We start from the raw sequence: 20,632 nt of genomic DNA on the forward strand, positions 1-20,632 counted from the left end.
GAGCCAGCCAGCCAGCACAGCTGTTCCCACGACAGCTGCAAGGGGGGGCAGAGTGGGGGCTGAGCTTGGATTTCCTCTGGCCTCCCAGAGCAGTCCTATCGTGGAGGGCCAGCAGAGGCACTTCATAGGAAAGCAATGGCAATGCCAGGAGTCCTGCTGGCTTGGTTCTGCCAGAATGACAGGAAAGGGTACTAGAAATTCTTTCCCCTTAAAACCTGGAACCAAGGGCCTTGGAATGAGTGTGCATGTATCTGTGCATGAATCAACGATGGATGCTGACAATCAAGACTTTTCTCAGGCCAATCCATGGTTTATTTCAGTTTCTCCGTGACATTTCAGCCCTCAAAAAATAAACTCTAACACATATGGATGGAAGACTTTCTACAAGTGTTACTAAGTGGGAATTTCTCTTTTGACTCCAGGGTTTCTGATTGGAGCGTCTCCTTTTTGCATGTGTGTGTGTGATATTCATCCAATAAGTTAGGGAGAAGCATGGAGCAGGGGTGGGTGCCGGGACGTTAAAGTGCGTTTCATTTCTGCGATGGCATGAGGTCATCGATGGACTGGCCCTTCTCAAGGCGCTTCTCCATTTCAATCAGTAGCTTCACTCCATCAACCACCATCTGTACCAGCTCCACCTCAGAGAACCCAAGGCGGTCGGCGTTGGAGACATCGAAGACGCCTCCCACTGCTGCAGTGTCCACACCACCTGGAAACACATGTCAGGATGCAGGAGTCAAGGAGGAGCCACAGATGCGCTAGGCCGCACAGGTGGCTGAGCCAGGATGCAGGCGTCTGCATTTCGATTCCAGCTCAACCACAAGACTGTTTTTCTCTCTGGATGTATACGCTCCAGGATTTTATTATTTTTAAGTAAATCAGAGCAGAAACCTTGTAAATAGCCCTCTGTTCCTTGGAGGTAACATTTTAATGAATGCACTGCCATCTTAATGAATGTACCATCTTAACTCATGGTTGGGTTACCTGAGGCCATCCAGATGGTTTGGCCTACAATGCCCATCAGCCTTAAATAACATAGCGCAGCCTTGTCCCCTCCACATGTGTTGGATTAAAAAGGTAAAGGTTTCCCCATGACATTAAGTCCAGTCATGCTTGACTCTAGGGGGCGGTGCTCATCTCCGTTTCCTGGCCGAGGGAGCCAGCGTTTGTCTGCAGACAATTTCCATGGTCATGTGGCCGGCATGGCTAAACACTGAAGTGCACGGAACACTGTCACCTTCTCACCGAAGTGGTACCTTTTTATCTACTTGCATTTATATACTTTCAAACTGCAAGGATGGCAGGAGCTGGGACGAAGCACAGGAGCTCAACCCATGTGCCGATTCGAACTGCTGACCTTTCGATAAACCAGCCCAGCAGCTCAGCAGTTTAAACCACTAGTTTGCCAGCTATTCAGTGAACAATGACCATGCCAGCTGGAAGAGCTCTGAGATGGGGAAGACTCCCCATGAGATGGGCATAGACAATAGTGAAGGATGAAGAGAACCTGAGAAGCACAACTTGTGGTTTGGGGGAGGGCTCTCTGAAGGTGAAATGTCCAAAAATCCAAGCCAAATACATTTCCAGGACATCAAAGCAGAACTTCTCCTGGGGTGGCAGGGACAACCATATTTCTGCCCAAGAACCCCTTTTTATGAGAAGACCAAGTGACTGCTTCAGAGGTCAGTCTGATTTCATCAAGTCTTAGACCCAGAACTGCTTTTCCATGCTAGAGCTCAGCTTTGCAATATTAAGGAGCTCCCTTAAAACCTAGAATTAAGGTGGGTCCCCCTTGGGGTGTGGGGGAGGATAACTGAAGCCCGCATTCCCCAACATGTTACCCTCCTGAGCAACCAAGTCCCCAATCCCTTTAGAAGCACGGACACATCTGGGGAATTGAGACACTGCTGTGGATGCCACCACAAAATGGCTCCCCTAAAGGAAGCCAGTCACATAATGGCTACCTTGGGGCCTGGCTAGTCAAAAGACGGGTGTGGGAGAAACAGCAAAGCTAGACGCTAGGAAAGGAGGAGAACTAGCAAGGCAAGGTGTTCTCATGTTTCGGGCTTCCAGTTCCCATCAGTGCTAGCCAGCCTGGCCAATGGCCAGGAACACTGAAGGCTGTGGCCCAGAAAGCCCACAAAGCGCCAGGCTGAGGAGGGGTGACTTAACTCCTCAGTTTTAGGGACGCAAAAAGCTGACCAGGAAGGGCTTTACAAATAACCATTCATGTTATTTGTAACCACTCAGCAAGCTCATGACAGCTTTGCAACACAAGGCCTGCACCTGAAGTTTAGGTGGAACGGGAGACACATGTGGTTTGGACAGCCCTTCCGTTTCATGCTCCAGCCACAGCAATAGACTAATACCAGCCTTTCCTTTAGGAACACATCTGACTACTCAAGTGAATCCCCACCTCGGCCAGCTCAAATGCTAGAATTCTGGATTGTTCCACTGCACAGTGGGTGGGGGGCATGTGAGTCCCCTTCTACATAAAGATCCATTTTATGTATTAACTTATTACATGGGTAACCCTTGGTCCCCCCTCTGTGCTGATTGGTCTCCCCATGCAGGCCATGCTGCCTACAGAGGTCATCACATTGCATTAGCCAGCTGTCCAAACCCAAGAGGAACCAACTGGACCCAACAGCAAAGGAGGCATGTGATTTCGCAGGCCACCCAACATGGGTGAATGGATTCTAACCATTCAGACAGAAGATACAGACTTGTGCTTGAATGTTTCTCCATATAGAAGCGTTCTAAATATAAGATAGTCAGTGATAGGAGCCATAACATTTGAGGAGCAGGTGCTGATGAGTCCTTATAAGCCTAGTCCATAGAACAGCACCCAAAAATGCAGGCAGGGCATCAACAAACCATTTCTAACACTTCTCCTCCAGGAGCAGGGTTCTGCCAAGCTAAAGGGTCTGAACTGCCCAGTTCAAGACCAGGTCATCCCCGGAAATTTCTCATTCTAAAGAGATAGCTCATAACAATATAACATTGCTGGGGGGGAAACCCATTTTTCCTACCACCAACTGAGGATTGTGAGACAGAGCAGGGAAGTCTCGCGTCATTGCAGAAGATGTGATTGTCCCTGGTTGGAGGAAATGGGTTTTCATTTCAACTTCTCCCCAACAACTTCATTTCATTTTGTATCAAAGAGCGTAACTTCCGGGATAAGAACGAGAAGGCCAGGCCTTTGAGTTCTTATCTTTTTTACTGGATTTTTAAACAGTAAAATTTTATCACTGATTTCTTTTGAATAATTTCTACTGTATCGTTAATGACTTAGCCAGGGTGCCCAAGCATCTCAGCTCAAGGGTTGACTAGTGCATTCCAAGGGGAAAAAAGACAAAAAAAAATGAGCCGAAGACCATACGATTCTCTCTCTCTCACCTGTGCCACGTTTCTGCAGTCTCAGCCTCTTGAGGATTTCCCCAAATTTCTCATGCTTCCCAAGGTTGGGCAGTTTAATGTGAACTCCTGCACGGAGACCCGTTCCCAAGTTGGATGGGCAGGTCAAGATATAGCCAAGGTGGGGGTTCCACATGAATTCATAGTTTTTGGATTTGAAGAGTGCTTCAATCTAAGCAGAAAGACAGGCCATTAGGAAGAGAGCCTTTCTCCCTGTGGAAGGGCTACGCACCACCCCAGTTACAAAGACCATTTAGTGCCATCTCTGCCCAAAAGATGCTCTATACAAGAAAAGCTACTGCCAACCTTGCAGGATCCCAAGACGATCAGAGAAGCCATGCTTAATGGGTCCAAAGGCCTTGCAGCCAGTGTCTTGCAAACCCCTTGACTTTTCCGCTTTTTGTGATGTTACTACCTGGTTTTGAATGGGTTCAATTGGCATCGTTGCCACTTGATGTAAGCAAGACATTCATTACTTGTGAAAAGGCAAAATATTTTGACTGTGGCACAAAAAAATGGTCATGACAAAGAACAATTGTGGCACTTGTTGACTGCCTAAGTATTCATCCCTTTTGCTGCGACAGGCCTAAACAAGCTTTGATGCAAACTCTGGAAGCCACTGTACTGGAGTCCACCTGCGTGCAGTGATTCTGAAGTTGCTAGAGGAATTTGCAGCTGAGCTGGGAGACAAGGCATCCCCAGATGCTTCACAAAGCTAGGCTTTATGGAAAAGCAGCAAGAAGCCAGCCAGTGCTGAGACCTATCTGCCTCAAAGATTATTTGGAGTTTGCAAAAAGACATGTGGGAAACACAGCAAACACATAGAAAGAGGTTCTCTGGTTTGTTGGGACTAAAATGGAACTTTTTGGCCATCCACATCATGAAGCAGCACCATGCTGTGGGGATGCTTTTCCCCAACAGGGACTGGAAAACTGGTGAGGACTGAAGGAAAGATGGATGGAGCCAAACACAGGGCAATGTTAGAGCAAAACTGTTTGTCTGTAGGGAATCTGGGAGGTTCAGCTTCTAGCAGGACGTTGGCCCTAAGCACCCAGCCTCAGTGACCCTGCAGGGGCTTAAAAGTGAGATCTTGAATGTCTTAGAAGGGCCCAGTCAAAGCCTGTGCCTCAATCCAATCTCAATCCAATCGAGAACTGGTGGCAAGCCTTGAAAGCAGATGTTCCCCAACAGTCCCCATCCAACCTGTCACAGATAGAACTGCTTAGCCAGGAAGGACTGGCAAATGCCGCAGGATGTAGGTACACAAGCCTGGCAGACTCACCTGAGACATCTTGCAGCTGCAAAAGATGCTTACGCCAAGTATTGACACAGGGCGAGTGGCAGGAAGACCTACACAACACGCAAGTGCCAGTTTTTCTTAACTTTTGTGCCACGAGAAAACCATGTTGCCTCTTTGGGATGAAAGGGTTTTACGGCAAGTGGGAACAATGTCAATTCGATCCATTTCAGTTCCAGGTTGCAACACAACAAAATGTGGGAAAGTCAAAAGGGTGTGAAGACTTTGGTAAGGCATCATCCAGCATTCTTTCCCCACTGTGGCCAACGAGCTGCCTCTGGGAAGCCAATGTGAGCACAATGGCACCCCCCTGATTGTGTGCCCCAGCAACGTGCAGGGAAAGGCATGCTTGCTCCAGTACCAAAAGTAAGACAGAACCATCATGACTAAGAGCTACTGCCAGAGTGGAGCTTCTATATAGCTTGAAGTGCCTGATCCTGGCTTACCCTGAAACCTAAGTGAAGTCAGGCCTGGTTAGAATCTGGATGGGTGACTTGAGTCCTGCACTGAGCAGGGAGTTGGACCTGATGGACCTTCCAGGACCCTTCCAATTGTGCAATTCTGTGATTCCATGGGCTTTGAATGGGGTGGGTTTTGAAACCATTCAAGTGGGTGGCTCTCACTACGTCTTGCCACTGCAAATTTCATAGCTGAAGTATGTGAGTAGTAGTACTACCTTTTATCTCGCCTGGATCTCCCTCCATCCCACTGTATGGGATGAACTCAGGTTCGTGTCCTATGAAAAATCAGGATTTATGCAAACAGTTTCCACACACTGCAGTTCCCCACCTTGAAAATCTCTTTACAACCTTAACTGGAGACCTGTAGTTTGATGGAAAGAGGCAGTATGGGAAACATGCGTATCCTTTCCACACTTTTTACAAAGGGGGTATAAAGGCTCTGGTTTTTGCCCCTAACAGAGGACTACGTATAATGAAGCTGCTTGATTCTGAAGTGAAAACAGAGTGGAATCATGATTTTCCCAACAATATTAAGAGATATGGCAGAAAGTGTGGCTTCTTCTGATAGCTGACTGATTCTCTTCCATGGCAAAATTGCTAGAACAGGCAGCAGCCCAAATATTGGTGACCTTCAATTCAGGATCTGGAGGAAGGCAGGGCATTGACCCATCTTCCCCATTCATCTTTCACAGGCAGCTGTCCCAGCTGAGCAGCCTTGTTGCCAGCCACTGCTGTTCCCCTGAGCTTGCTCCAGGGACCAAGAACCAGCAAGCCAGGGGCACTGGCTTCTCCTGCTCATGCCCTCCATGGTCTGGGCCAGAGCCAGAGGCCAGTGGACAAGCCAGGGCTGGCTCTGATCGCCCTGTCAAGTTGCTGAACACAAACACCGCTTCCGAACCTGCCTGCCAGGGTGTCAACATCTAGCCACATGCAACAGGGTCAGAGGAATGCTGCAGAAGCATGCAAGGCTGTTTGCATCCCAATGCCAAGCAGAGCCTTCCAAGACAACACTCGGCATGCCTCAGAGCCGCTCTTCCAACTGCGAGGCAGGCAGGGTTGCTGGAACAGTGTTGTCAGGAGGACCGGCAACGGCTCCTTCAAACAAACGGCACTGCCGCACCACCTCTTGCCTGGACTTGGAATGCAAGCCAACTGGCGGGATGCGGCGGCATTCATGTCCTTCACAGCCCACGCTCAAGCCCACGCTCTCGGGATTCAGTGCCGCGGAGGCAGCTGCACCGACTCGCACCCCCCCTCCCCCCAGCGAGGCTGCCATTTGCTTTTTGCACTGATCTCATTTACCTGCGTTAGTCCATTACAGAACCGGGTGAAAACTTCCCTCATATTTCCACCTTTCTGCATAGAAATAATTCTAAGATGATCTTCCTCGTTGACCCAGATAAGGAAGGTCTTGTTGTCGTTGTGCCTGGGGAGACAAGCCAAAATGCTGGTGAGCACGTGCCAGGAGATTCTGGCTGTACCGTGAGCTCTCATATGCTCTGGAACCCGAGTACAGCCGAGTGCTTACTGGTTTGGGCTCTGGGAGCACAGCAGTCCTCAAAAAGGTGGCATGTGCCCTCAGGTCCAGTTCCCATTTGCCATCCATTCCAGTTTAGGCCAAGAACACTGCAAGCGACACTTCTGCGTAGCGAGGCTGCAGGACCGCCACGCAGGTGCATTGTTTGTGGTCGTTCAGGAAAGCCGCTTTTAAATAAGGAAGCTGACTGCTGGGGGTTTGTTGACCAGGCCGCCACACCCACGTTCCTGGCTTCCAGCCACCATGGCCAGTACTAGTCATTCTTGCTGGTCCTTACTGTGGACATGTCATTAACCCTCTTGCTAGAGATGGAGGGTTCCGAAGTTAACTGGAGGGTATGTTGAGACATGAAAGCCTTCCTAGGTGGATGGCTAAGGAGGGCTTTAAAAGTTTAGGACAGAGTGTGGGTAATTAGGATATCTGCATTTAAAAAGAGAAGGGGCCTGTGACACTTTCTGCTGCTTAAGACAAGCTGCAAAATTTGGCCTGCCATCTGTTGAGACTCCTAAAAGGAGGCTGCCCAGAATTGTGTTCAGATTTTAAACCATAGGTACCCAATACCAGGTTCAAACCTAGCATGAGATCCATGACATTTGCATTCAGATCTTGATGAATTAGTCTTGGCAGACAACAATTTCTCTACTTAATCAACTGTATTCTTATTGCACAGATTAAAGCACTCCAGATGTAGAGATAAAATGGAACACCCTTTTATATGCCCATTTGAGGTCTTGGTATTTTGCTGCAAGCTTAAGGTTTAGGAGCCATTCAAACACCCAAGTAAACTTGCCAGGAGGTGGCACAAGGTTCTTTGCAATTCTGTCCCCTTGCCTATTCATATTATTGCTAGAGCACCCAGCTAGCAGGTACTGTAAAAAACACAGAGCAAGTCAGACCATGTCCAAATAGGCCAACAATGGAAGAGGAGAAAATCAATATGATAATCCAGGTTCCTCGAAGAATTAAGCAACCTGGGTTTAGTCTGCACAGTTTCATCACAGAGCTGGCATTTCCCGAAACAAAATCTGGCTTTTCCAATCCAGAATGTGCTCAGGTTCCAGTTTAGAGCTCTCTGTTGTTTGCATTGCCTTTATCCAAGGGGCGAGCAACTTCCGGCCCTTCAACTGTTTTGGCCTATCGCTTCCATCAACTCCACTGCAATGCTTTATTGGTTCCCTCCTGTCTTCCACAATGGCTTCGAGGGAGGAACTGGGGCAGTTGTACTAGAGTAAACCCATCCAATATGGGTGTACATATGCAGCCTTTTCCCAACAGAAGTACCCTGGGTTTGAATGGCAGATTTTGGATGGGGGTATTACTGGATTGCAGATGCCTCCATCACATGTCTTTGAGCATTTGAGAAGTTTTAACAGAGCACCCATCATAGACACTGCATTAAGTCGTGTCTGCTGATGGACTGTCCTTGTCCACCCCTGGCTGGAGGCAAGGGGACAACTGCGCCACGTAAAAAGCCCTCGGTCTTGCTGCTGGATGCTACTCACCAGATGCCCCGGGCATCAGGCCAGTCTCGTGCCATCCCAGAGGCCAAGAGGAGGGGAGAAACCGGCTTGTCAAACAGGAAGTGATCATCAATAAGCTGCTGCTGCTCATCTTCCGTCATGTTCTTCAGGGCATAGTACCTTCCACTGAGGTCCCCTTCCAGGCTAGACAGAGCTACAAGAAGGACAGAGGTGCTCACAGGATATTTGCATGCATGCTGTGAGTAACTCTCAACCCAGAGGCTTTATCAGGGTACATGCAAGCGTCTTATTCTGGCTTACTGCTGGCTAGGCCAACACCGTAACAAAATTAAGCTTCTGAGAGTGTTTTCAAAGGGGGGAAATCCTCCTTTTAACTAGCCTGAAGAGAAAATAGCTAGCCATTTTCCCAGAAGCCAGGGGGTGGGGAAAGGAAATCACGGTCGGGTGAGATCTTCTGAGAGCTTGCACTTTTAGCTGCTTCATGCTTCCACGTGAAGTCTCTGGGGCCTAGTAAACAGTGTTTGTCTTCTGCAATCGGGGCTCACTCCAGAACTGGGGGAAGAGTGATTGTCCACCCCAAGCCACAGCCCCCACAGCCCATCCTCCTCTGCCATGTCTGCCTTGGCTGGCCCCATCTTAACCTTCTCCTGCAAGGGGTACCTCCTCGTCAACACTGAGAACTGGAGGTAAAAGCACAGAATTTCCACAGGAGCCAGGGGCTGTTAGGGGTACCAAATCCCAGCCTTCCAGAAGGCCCTTAATTTGGCACACCCCAAGAGAATTTGGTCAGTCACAAGCACCTTATCAGAAACTTAACTAGTGCAATGGATTAAGATTAAGATGGATTAAGACCAACGGTTTGCCAGCTGCACATTCTTCAGCACACATTTGATTATCAAGTTATGGCAGGATTGACTTAAGACATCCTGTTACTTCAAGTAGAGAACAAGATGGTGCCCTTCTTCCATTTTACAGAGGCCAAACAGGCAGGCAGCGAAATCAATGCTGTTGAAGGGGCAGCAGGCTGGCTTTGGGGGTGGGGGGCACAGGGCAGGCTCCATGGCACCTCATTCCCCCAACTGTTCCTGCCCTCAGGCAGTCACCCCACTGTAGCTCATACAGGGCCATCCCAGGGCTCGTTTTCAGGCTAAAGCCAAATTCAGCTAGTTTGCCCCATGTGTGTGTAAACAGCAAGCTGCAGTTACCGTATTTTTCGCTCTATAAGACGTACTTTTTTCCCCCTCAAAAGGGGAAATGTCTGTGCGTCTTATAGAGCGAATGTGTGTGCATGTGCACGCGCATGTGTGTGCACGCGCGCATGCCACCTGGCCGGCATGCGCTTGGTGGGCGCTGCTCTGCCCCCCCCCCAGCGCAGGTGAGAGCTGTGACGCTCAGGGGGAGCAGTGCGGAGGAGGAGGTGCCGCAGGCTTTAACCCGCCGGCCGCACAGAGAGACAGACTGCTCACCCCTACAACCCCACCGCGCGGGAAGACCACCGCCGGCACACTGCCAGCCCGGCTGCACCACACCTGGCCGGCATGCGCTCAGCGCGCCCTGCTCCGCCCCCCTCCTCTGGCGCAGGTGAGAGCTGTTAATCACAGGTCAGTGTGTGTTTTCAAATGGCAACCCATCTTTTAATGAAGCCCATGGGGAAGTGATGGGGAATGTGCCTGTGATTATCAGGAAGCTTTCCATGGATCCCTCTTCTAAAAACTAGGTGTGTCTTATGGTCAGGTGCGTCTTATAGAGTGAAAAATACGGTAATTTTACCTTCCACAGAGAGCTTTTCAATGGCACGTCTCTCTCCTCTGCTACAATGAGGAGGAAGGCAGAAGCCACGAATGCTCCGACCAGTTCGGACACGTGAACTTAGCACATAGTTGGGATCCAGATCATCGCCACCCTGCAAGAGCAAAGGAACGTCTGAAACAGTTTCATCACCATGGCAGAAGGCCCTTCGTTGAGTCCTGCCTGCTCGTTTAATGTTTAGCAGTACAAGGAAGCATTATTTGGTACAAGCACGAGTCACCCTGATAAGCTTTAAGAACAAAGTTTCTGTGGTTTCCTCAGAGCCTTTAATTATAAAAGGCTGCGTTCACCATTGCCAGGCAGCAGAGCACAAATTCTCAGCTACTTTCTTCTGCTATGGTGAGTTCCAATAAACTTATTCTTATTATATTACATTTATCTCCTGCCTTTCTTCTTGTTGCAAAGAGCAAGCTTGCTCGCTGCAAGCAAAGTGGCTCCCAAGGTTGTTCTCCTCCTGTGCATTTTAGCCTCACTACAAGCATGACTTCCCTGTGAGGTGGGCCAGGCTGAGAGGCAGTGATTGGCTCAGCATTACCCATTGAGCTTCATGGCCAAATGGGGACTGGAACCTGCATCTCCCAGGGCCCAGTCCAACACTCTGGCCACTGCATCATACTGATTCTAGTTGCCTCTGGCACAGAGTTCAGTGTTTTATACTTTCAATCTTCTAAGCAAAGCCACATCCTAAATCAAGAGCTGCTTTTTTAAGTCCTGCAGAAGGAAGCACTTTAGCACAACTTTCACTCAAAGCCCTAGAGAGGAAAAAGAAGAGCCAGATGATCCCAGGAAGGTGAGGACATATGGCTCATCTCCTTACTAGGGCCACAAGCAGTAACAGCAAAAGTTGCTGTGGAGCCGAAAGGGTGCTCTCGGGAATGTCTTGCTGTAGGAGCTCGCCTTGCACTCATAGGATAAACTGCTCCCGGATGCATTTTGTCCATCAGATAAGATCATTTCATCACCGGTGGAGGAGGCACATCCTAATCTGAGCAGGTCTGACTTCACCGAGAAGGAGAAAAAGAACATTTTTTCTTTGCACCTGTCCCCAGCGCAACTTGGAGAACCAGCTCAAGTCACTCTTCGTTCCTTGCTGTGGGGTGTGGACTTGCCACAGGGCAAGACCTGGACAAGATAACTTCTTGTCCTGTGTCAATCCTGGTATTACTGGTCTATTCTATTCTATTCTATTCTATTCTATTCTATTCTATTCTATTCTATTCTAAATTCCTATTCACAAGCTTCACATGGAAGGGGGCTGCAGAGAGACAAAAAGAAAAAGGGGCAGCTGTTCAGATATCTACTGAATAAGAGAAGATCTAATTCAGGGTCCCAAATAAGGCACCCACAGGGACACTCCCCCCCAACTCCCTCCTTGCCCCCTTAAAAGTTGCTTTAATAAAACCCTGGGAAACTGTTAAAGCCAGCGTCTCTCCCTCTCTTTCTAGCCTTGCTCACTCTTCCCCCTCTTCCTTTTGCTCTTGCGATTCCCGCTCCCTCCAGTCTTTAGCCTTGCTATTTCCCTCCCTCCCCCAGCTTTTTACTTCACTTTTAATTATCCAGGCCTCTCACAGCAGCCATTATGTAACTAGTCACATTCCACCTGACAGCCATTTTGTGAAGGCCTTCCAGCAGTTTCTCATATTTGCACACTTCTAAAAGACTGGGAAGCCCTGGTCTAACCAGAACCATTTAAAGTCGCAATAAACCCAAGCATTCCCACTCAACATGGCCCAATCAAATCTGAGTATTTATATCTGCACCCATGTCTATGCAACCACATTGATACCTTACTGGTAGAGATCTCTCCCTTTAAGAAATCCAGTTCTTATCCAATGCACAGTCCCCCAACCACACTCCATCACGGGGCATCAAGGAGGAAGGGATACCATATTGGTGAAAAATGGCCTTTGGTGCATTTTGGGGTAGGAAGACATGGACTGAGGATCCCATTTCAGACCTGGGATCAACAATGGGAGACACCAGTGGCTGTCATAGCTGGCAGGCTGTCCGGTGGGCAAAGGCATCCCTTGCGGACTTTCCAGCAGTTCCAGCCACCCTCGCCAATTGCTGACCTGCAATGGCCTGCCTAGGGATGCCTTTGAAGTAAACAGAAGAGGGAGTTAGGCCAAGAGGCCAGCTCCCAGAAACCACGTGAACAAGCCCAAACCAGGGCAGGACCAAGAGCACATCAGCAGGTCATCCTGGAAAATATCAACTTGTTTAAAGAGGCATCTCTACCTGTAAGTGATCTGCATTCAAGTCCGTCTTGTGCTGATCCGTAGGCTTGTAGCCTCCATGTCGGTCCTCGATAACGGGGTCAAAAAGTTCCTGAAACACGTCATATGAATCCTCATCACCAGCTACACATCCTACAGTCAGAATGTAGGGATGACCTAGAAAGAGGAACAAGCCAGAAGCGCTGAGGGTTGGGCAGTGCTTGGAGAGCATTCCTGGACATTAACAGCTTGCATCCGCTCTCTCAAATCAGTGGAAAGACAAGACCATTGGTTTTGCATTCCATCGGCATCACAAGGTTTCTACCAAGCAGATCTTGCTGAGCGGCAAAAGACTTTACAGTCTTCAATTAAGACTTTACGGTTTGCAAACCCAGCCTGCATGCTGACATTAAAAGCTTAATACATCCATACAATAAAAAATTAAGACCTTGATTTAGCAGGAAGGTCTAGATTTCTATACTGATTACTTCAAAATGATGCAACAGAAAACTCAACTCACAATTAAGTGGTTTTCTTTATATTACAGTGACTCTTGCTTTGGGGCAGAGAATGGAATTGGCAGGTCACTCCGCAATGTTTAATAACGAAAAGCTCTAGATAAGCGACTGAAGGTGGAATTCTATGCATGTTTAGACAGAAAAAGTCCTACAGTTCCCAGAATTTCCCAGCCAGTCACACTGCCACACACTGGGAATTACGTTAGTTTTTTGTCCAGACACGCTTAAAAACGGATGCTGTCACTCAGCCCTCCATACACCTCTTCACATCCACCAGGCATTCAGCTGCTATTACTTTTGAGTGCCAATATTAAATGCTGAACCCGAGCAATACATTCTGCAGTTGGCACACGTTATGTACATCTACAAAAAAGCTGCATAATTCATTCGGCATTATTTGCTTTTGCATAATTTAATCAGCCAGGAGCAAGAAAATAACACGGGGACTAAATACGCCACATTCCCCTCTCTGGAATCTTTTTCAGGGACCTGAAGTCTCAGCATACACTGCAACATGAGCATTTAAAAAATTAGCCTATTAAGCCACAGTCGGTCAGAAAACTGAACTTCTGCTGTGCAGAATCATGGCAAGCATACAGCCTCACTCACATATCTTGATCCGGTTGTATTTTCTTTCAAGGGACTCACTTCCCTTGGGGCTACAAACAATTTGCCCAGAACTGATGGATTTCATGTGCATCAGGGCTGAAATATGTACTAGAAAATCAGATTACTGCATGGAGGTGGGAGAGGTAACTGTGCTGGCAAGTAAGAAAAATATCAAAGGTATGTGTTAGTGTAATGTTTTTATTAGGCTAGCCAACAAATCACAAAGGTGTGCAAAACAGATATCCAGATCTCTCCATCAGGCAAGTTGTTACAAAAAGCAGGTGGGAGTAAAGACATTAAAGAATGACTGTAGCTTTTTTAAAAAGCCTGTGCAGGTTCTAAAATTAGTTCCACTCTGCTTAACATAAAATCTGCCTAGTTCTCCTCTGCAGTCCACTAGCAAAAGGGACCAGCATACAAAGCCCAGGATGGGAATATGTCTGAATAAAAGCTGGATTTCATAGTTCCAAGGTGCGGTATTCACCAGGCTTCCGTTTCTTCTTCTCAGCAGCCGCGGGGACAGCTGCCACTCTAGCCCTGTAGCCATCACATGACCTGCAAGCCTAATTTGAATGTCTGCAGAGCACTCTGAATGTTCAGGGTGTCTCCATCATCAGGTCAGGTTCTCCCGACCCCCAAGCCTGCTTTTTGCACCATCTTCCAGGAGTTCGCAAAAGCTTACACATTTCTGTGAGCGTTTCGTTGGCCTAACCTCAATATGCTTTTTGCAGATGAAAATTCTCTATTTTTATTAATTTAATTTCTGTATCTCCGTAAAGCTGAACTCTGTGGGTAATTCACAACTCTGGAACGGGATGCAATCACTCAGGGGGATGTCTCTCCCATCGGGATCACGGACCAGTACAGGATTAGGATCCACCAGTAGATTCCAAGGGAACACCTTTGTCAAAGGTGTTTTTTGCCCAGCATTCTGTCTCCGGCAGCAGCTGGAGAAAGATACCACCGAGGCAAGAGCTCTCTCCCAATGTCCGATGCTCAGAGGAATGCCTCTGATTGCAGAAACTCAGTTACTTGTCCTGGGAAGGCCACAAGCCGGACACAAGAGGAATGGCCTTCCCCGCTGTTGCGTGTAGTAATAATAATGAAGACAATAATATTGGCCGTAAGCAACTGTATTTGGCTCCTAGCCTGGAGGTAGCCAACATGAGTACTTAATATCTTTCAATAATCCCCTTTCAATTCCAATAAAATAGTGGTCTTTAACACACCTGTTCTGTCCCACCTCAGGAAAAGGGAAAAAAATCCAACAAGATAGTTAGCTGCAATTAAAAGGTTGCATCTATGTGAGCTCCTTGTTCTCAAGCAGCTTGCATTTCTGCAGCCCTATCAGCAACCCACTGCTCTTTCGCTTTCTCTCTTTGAAACACACACACACACACACACCCCCATGGCACTAATACTAGCCTAAGCAAAAGCCACTGCTCTTGTTTACTGGGATTATCAACTCCAATCTAAATTACATCATCCAAACTGAAGCCACAACTCTCTCTCTCTCAGTTTCTGTTATAACTCGGGGGTTAGAACCTTGGCCAGGCAGTTGAGGGAGCTCAGATCTGGGCACTCCTCATAGGGTGGCACTAGTTTCTGATTATTAAAAGGGGCCATTTTGATCTTGCTGGAGAGTGACAGAAACACAAACACTGCAATGTTAAGAGAAACAACAAAGCATCATACCTAGATCTGCTCCCCCTTCATTTGTCAAAGACGTGCTACAGCCAATGCCCAATTTTTAGAAAGGGACATTAAGACTCAAGTTCAAAAACAAAACAAAACCTAAAGAATTCTCACACCATGTACCAAATTGGATATTTAGCAGAGCAGTTATGCAGAGGTTTGGTGGGAGGCAGCTGCTTGCACTAATCTAGCCTTCCTCAACTGGCACCCTCCATTATATGGCTGGGGATGATGGGAACTGTAGTTGAACCCATCTTTTCTCACTCAGGTTGAGAAAAGCTAGGCTGAATGAATCAGTTTGCATTCCTTCACAAATAAGGCCATCTTTAAGATTCTGGCTGGGACAGGGGGTTTGCACTCATCCTGCAAGCTTTATGGGGTAGGCTTTGAGGGGACAGGATTAAGTAGCCAGGCCTTTAGCAATCTCAAAGACCTCTTTCTGATGCTATTTTCAAAGCAGCGCTTCCTCGTCAATGGAGAGAGAGCAGATCCGGGTCACAGAAGGCAACCTGCGTCTTTTACCTGGGTTGTCAACCCCAGTCTGAATCGCGTCATCCACAGAAAATCCGCTGGAAGTCTGTTTCCCCCTCAGTCGGGCATACATCTCCATGGTCAGCACTTTAGCCATGTGGTTGTTGTGGCTACTCAGGTCGGGGAACTCATCCTCCGCGGAGAATTTCGACTTCACAAGGTTGTGGCTGTTGGAGAACGGCATGGTGGGCACCTCACTGCAGGGAGCTATGGAAGAGAAGAAGAGACCGTCACCTCGCTCGCTCCTCCGTGGCGTTCACGCAGCCGCCTGTCGCCCCACGGAAGGCAGGCCCCTGGCACAAGGTCACCTTGCAGCATGCCCTACCTGCCCGTGCAAACACTTTCCCGGCAAGGCAGCACCTGCCCTTGTGGATGACCGCCAGGTATTTGGCACGCCTCACGCAGGCCTTCCTGGCACAGGTGCCAGTCCTGCGCAGGAAGCCTGTGCTAAGGGATTTGCCCAAGGTCAAGGAGCACATCAGTGGCAGCGACAGGAATAGAAGGCGAGCCGTCCAACTTCCTCCACGAGCTCCGAGGAGCTGCACCGAGGAGCACCTCCCTTCCTCTCCTTGTCCCCAGGGTCACCTTCAAGGCGACGGAGCAGACATTTTGTCGTCGAGCAAAAGGGGAGGCGGGGGGGGCAGAGGAATCTCCGAGGTGGAATCCCCCTTCCCCAGGCGCTTAAGCCTCGCTTGCAACGAGATCCGGCCCCGGCAGAGCCGAGGCGGCTGCCAGGCGAGCGAGGAGCCGTCCCAGCCTCCCGCCAAGGCCGGGCAGCGGCTCGCCTGCCTGTCGCAAGAGGTGTCGAGGGCTTGGCACGAAGCACCGGGCGGAAGGAAGGCGCGAGGGCGGCAAGCCTGGCCGCCCACGCTGCGCCGCTCGGAGCTGCGGCCGAAGGAGCAGGTGGAGCGCGGGCGGCGCCCCCCACGCGGAGGGCGGGCGCGGGAGCGGGAGCGCCCCGACGCGCCTCGCCCTGCCCTGCCCTGCCCAGACCGAGCGGAGCGCCGCGGGAGTGCACGGGGGCAGCCGCGGGGGACCGGCCCCTGCAGCGCGCCCCCGCTGCCCTGCGCGAGCACGGGGGGCCGCCAGGGGGGTCGGAGGGCGAACCAAGCCCGCGCTCGCCCCGGGGAGGGCGGCGGTGATGCCCGCACCAGCGCCACGGTCAGGGAGGCGGCGGGGGGGGGGGAGGCGGCGACCGGGAAAGCGCAGGTTCCTGCTGCGTCTCCAGCGGGGGGGGGGGGGGGGGTTTCCCCCCCCCGGCGGCCGGGTCCCGGGGGGGGGGCCCCCCCCCCCCCAAGGGCAAAAAAAGCCTCTAGGGCCCCCCCCCCCCGGCTTCTTCACCCGGAGGGCGGCTGCGCTCCTCACCGCTCTTGCTCCGGAGCCTAAGAGGAAGGGACGCCCTGAAAACGGAACAGCCCCATTATATAACGAACTTCTGCAATAGGGTGACACAGATGCCAGTACTCTGCTCAGCGCCCATTAAAAATACCAGTTCGTCTGGACTGAGGATGCTCAGACGGGGCATTTCCCCCCCCCCCCCTTACAGGGCGAAATAACACTGAAGCATCTCTGCGCTATAGTCGATGCCTCCATGTTCCGCGCGAGCGGAAAGCAGCGTCTCCAAAACGGCTTGGCGAAAGAAACGAGCATCCGGCTCCACCGCGGCGTGCTGAAAAACACTCGCGCACCAAAAAAAGTCACGCTCGCCTCCCCGTGCTACTTCGCTCGCCCCCTCTTCTCCCCCACTCCGAGGGGAGGATAATCGCGGCCGCACGCCGCCCGCGCAGTTCACGGAGCCCTTCCGCGGCGCCGGGGGAGCCGCGGCGCCAACCGCCCCGGGACTTACCGCGAGTTTCGGAGAAGGGAACGCAGAAGCCAAGCGCACTCGCCTCTCCCGACCTCGCTGCTCTCCCAGAAAAACCTGCCTGGAATGGAACCCTGACCCCACCTTCCCCGCACTTTTATACACACCCAACGCGGGCCGCCTATTGGCTAATATTTATATTCCATTCATTCCATTGGCGATCTGCTTGCCACGATGGAGGGGGGGCGTCCTCTTGGCCACCTTCGCCCGCGGCGGCTCCCCACTTCGCTGCTGGGGCTCGGAGTCGGGCGTCCGGTTGGCGAGGGCGTGAGCGAGCCCAGGGCGCGTGAATGCTCTGACCTCGGGGCAAAGGCCGCCTGACAAGGAGCATTCTGGCCGTGGGGGGGGGGTGCCGGGGGTGGGCAGGTGGGGAGACGTGTGCTGCAACTCTCTGCACCCCCCTTCCGAACGCGAGGGGGCTTGCTCTGAAAGGCGGCTTGTGCGCTTTGTAAAGTGCTTGGGAGGGATGCCCCCCTCCCCTCGCACGCAGTGGGGTTTCTAAGTGCAAATGTGTTGGGTCGAGCTGCGCGCTGTGGCAAAGGCCACCGGGGCCCTGGCCTCGTAATGATGGGTCTTGAGGCGCCAGGTGTGCGCCTCTTCGTGTCTAGGCATCCTTTTCCGCGGCTCCTGGCAGGAAGGAGAACGATTATTGAAACGCTGAGCTGCGAGGACTTGGAGCTGGCCAGCCGAACAACGCGCGAGTGGTTAACGGCCTCTCTCAGCCGGCTCCGCAGAAGTTTTCTGCAAAGCTGCTTCGAGCACCTACCAGCTGCTGCTTTGCCTGGGAAATGGCCCTCTCTGCCCAGCATTGCAGGCCAACCCTAGGCAGGTCTACTCGAGACTAAGTGCCACTGATTTCAGCAGGGCTTACATGCCCAGATCTGTGTGTCCAGGACAGGCACTTTTTTCCCAGTAGAACTGTTTCTTTTAGCCTTCTCCGTGTGTTTTCCCGATGGGTTGGACTCCAACTGCCATTATCCCCAGACAACAGGAGTAGTAGTCCAGCACATGTGGAGGTCACAAGGCTAGCTCAGGTTATATTTTAAAGGCAGCATTGTAGGAACAGTGATGCTTTTAAAAGGGCAGAAGTAAATTTTCTTTGGTCTCTTCCAGATGATCAGGTCTCCTGTGCCTTTAAGGACTTTGAACATGAAGTAGATACCACCAGATGCAGCTAGGGAGGAAAGGGGTCCTGTATCTTTTATGTAGGAGAAGCTTTTTCAGCAGGTGCAGTTGCAAAGACCCAGGGAGAAGGGTTTAAAAAAAGAAAAGAAAAACAGGGCCCATATTGTGAAGAGCCAGCAAAAACTCCTTCATTCTTGGCTCCCTCCCCAGCTGCTGCAAAAGGATTAAAAAAAAAACTTTTTAGGCCACATGAAAAGCAGACAAACCTTTGGCAGAGTCCTCCTTTTCCTGTTACTCTGATTGAAATCTTTTTACCCTCCGTACCATAAAAGAGGAATCAAAGAGCCCCTTTGCCTGGATCAGGTCAATGCATGTAAGTGGAGTGAAACAATAACATGGTTTTTGCCACCTCAGACTCTTAACTTTTGTTTTGCTGTCTTTGTGTGTGGAAAGTGCTCCCTGCAAGTGGGAAAGCAGCACCACAGAGAGCGAGCAAGCCCAAGCCCTTGCCGCTGATAGACTACCTTTTCACTGCAGGGAGGTGTGTTCGCCTTTCTGAAACGTGGGGGAGGTTTTGGAGGCGGGGCTGATTGGCGCTGTCAAGAGGCACCTGCCTCATCCAGCTGCGGGCGTGGGCCAAATCGCTGACATGAACCACTTGTTTAAAGCTCTTCTGGCTTACCTTTCTAAAATGATCGAGGTGGCTACCAAAGGAAAATGTTAGCTTAAAACATAACCAGGAAAGAGGAACTGTAAGGCTGCAGTTCTGTACTTGCTGACATGGGAAGAAGTCCCTGCAGATTCCATGGGTCGGACTTCTAAATAGGCTCGTGCTGCGTGGCATTATTTAAAAGACAAAAGAACAACTCAGACATGAAAGAGAGAACATCCCCTAAAAAGCAAGAACCTGTCAACCAAATTCGTTTAAATTATCAGCAATTAAAGACTTCCCTTAAGGGAGGAGGGGTGAAGACCTTCTTGGCAGAAGCATGCCAAGAAGGGCCCTTTTTGTAGTAGCAACCTCCTAAAGTGAGGTGACCCAACCCCAAGCCCGATGGCACTTAGGCTGGCAATGTTCCACCGGCCTTTGTTACATGCTGGAAAGTTTCTTTGGCTCCTCCTGATTTCAAGAATTGAGTTTTAATTTTTGATGATGTGTGGTTTCATTCCTCAGTGCAAGCAGGTATGGGGGCTGAAAAGCACAGGAAAATTCTTTCATAAATTTACAGTTAAGACCAGCAAAGGAGAAGCAAGGCAGATCTCTGGGAAGCCCCAAAGGCCAGATGCATCCATGCCTGCACAATCATTCCTAGGCCAACTCTCCCTGGCCTGGTACCCTCCAGACATGTGAGAATTCAGCTCCCATCAGCCCCAGCCTCCATGGCCATCAGTTAGGAATCCTGGGATCTGTAGTCCAAATCATTAGGTTGGTGCAAGCAATCAAGGTACATTGACAGGGGAGGGCGTCTTAGGAATTGGGCCAGGTGCTTTGGAGTCCAAACCCCACTGTGGCTGACCTCAGGCCAGCATGGATACGACTGATGGGAGTTGTAGTCTAATACATCTGGAAGGCACCAGGTCAGGGAAAGGATTGGACTGACTAGCTCTCTATATTTTACTATTGATTTTTATCAAGTTCCTTCCAAGTTAAAACAGAAACAATATTTTGATCTCCATACAACACACAAGCACTGCACAGTCATTCACCCCAACACATTCATACAAGACAGACACATGAACAGGACTGGGAAAACAAAAAGTAGGAGGGAAAGGAAAAAGATGACGGCATTGACACTAGGAGAATTTTGTATAAGAATTTGGTTTTTGCTCACAAAATTTATTTATTTATTTATTTATTTATTTATTTATTTATTAAAACGTTTCTATGCCGCCCCATTCGCCAAAGCCTTGGGGCAGCTCACAACATTAAGTTAAAATACAAACATTAAGTTAAAACATTAACTTAACATAACATTAAGTTAAAATTTTTGTAAAATACAAACATTAAGTTAAAATACAAAAAATAACGATATAAAATAAATAAAATATATTATATTTTAAATATAAAATGT

At 49.7% G+C, this 20,632-nt stretch overlaps 1 protein-coding gene across 1 annotated transcript; it reads right to left on the minus strand.

The window, feature by feature from the left end:
• Nucleotides 1-294: 294 nt before the first annotated feature.
• Nucleotides 295-17,503, minus strand: CKB (creatine kinase B). The gene is made up of 8 exons (XM_044436651.1): nucleotides 17,418-17,503; nucleotides 15,563-15,778; nucleotides 12,241-12,395; nucleotides 9,964-10,096; nucleotides 8,215-8,386; nucleotides 6,478-6,601; nucleotides 3,400-3,589; nucleotides 295-709 (listed from the first exon to the last, which is right to left on the minus strand). Exons 2-8 carry the CDS (start codon nucleotides 15,753-15,755, stop codon nucleotides 531-533), a joined length of 1,146 nt encoding a protein of 381 aa, XP_044292586.1. The 5' UTR covers nucleotides 15,756-15,778; nucleotides 17,418-17,503; the 3' UTR covers nucleotides 295-530.
• Nucleotides 17,504-20,632: the final 3,129 nt, after the last annotated feature.

Source organism: Varanus komodoensis, unplaced genomic scaffold (assembly GCF_004798865.1).
Source record: "Varanus komodoensis strain SLA01 unplaced genomic scaffold, ASM479886v1 scaffold3, whole genome shotgun sequence".
In the NCBI taxonomy this organism is placed as follows: Eukaryota; Metazoa; Chordata; class Lepidosauria; order Squamata; family Varanidae; genus Varanus; species Varanus komodoensis.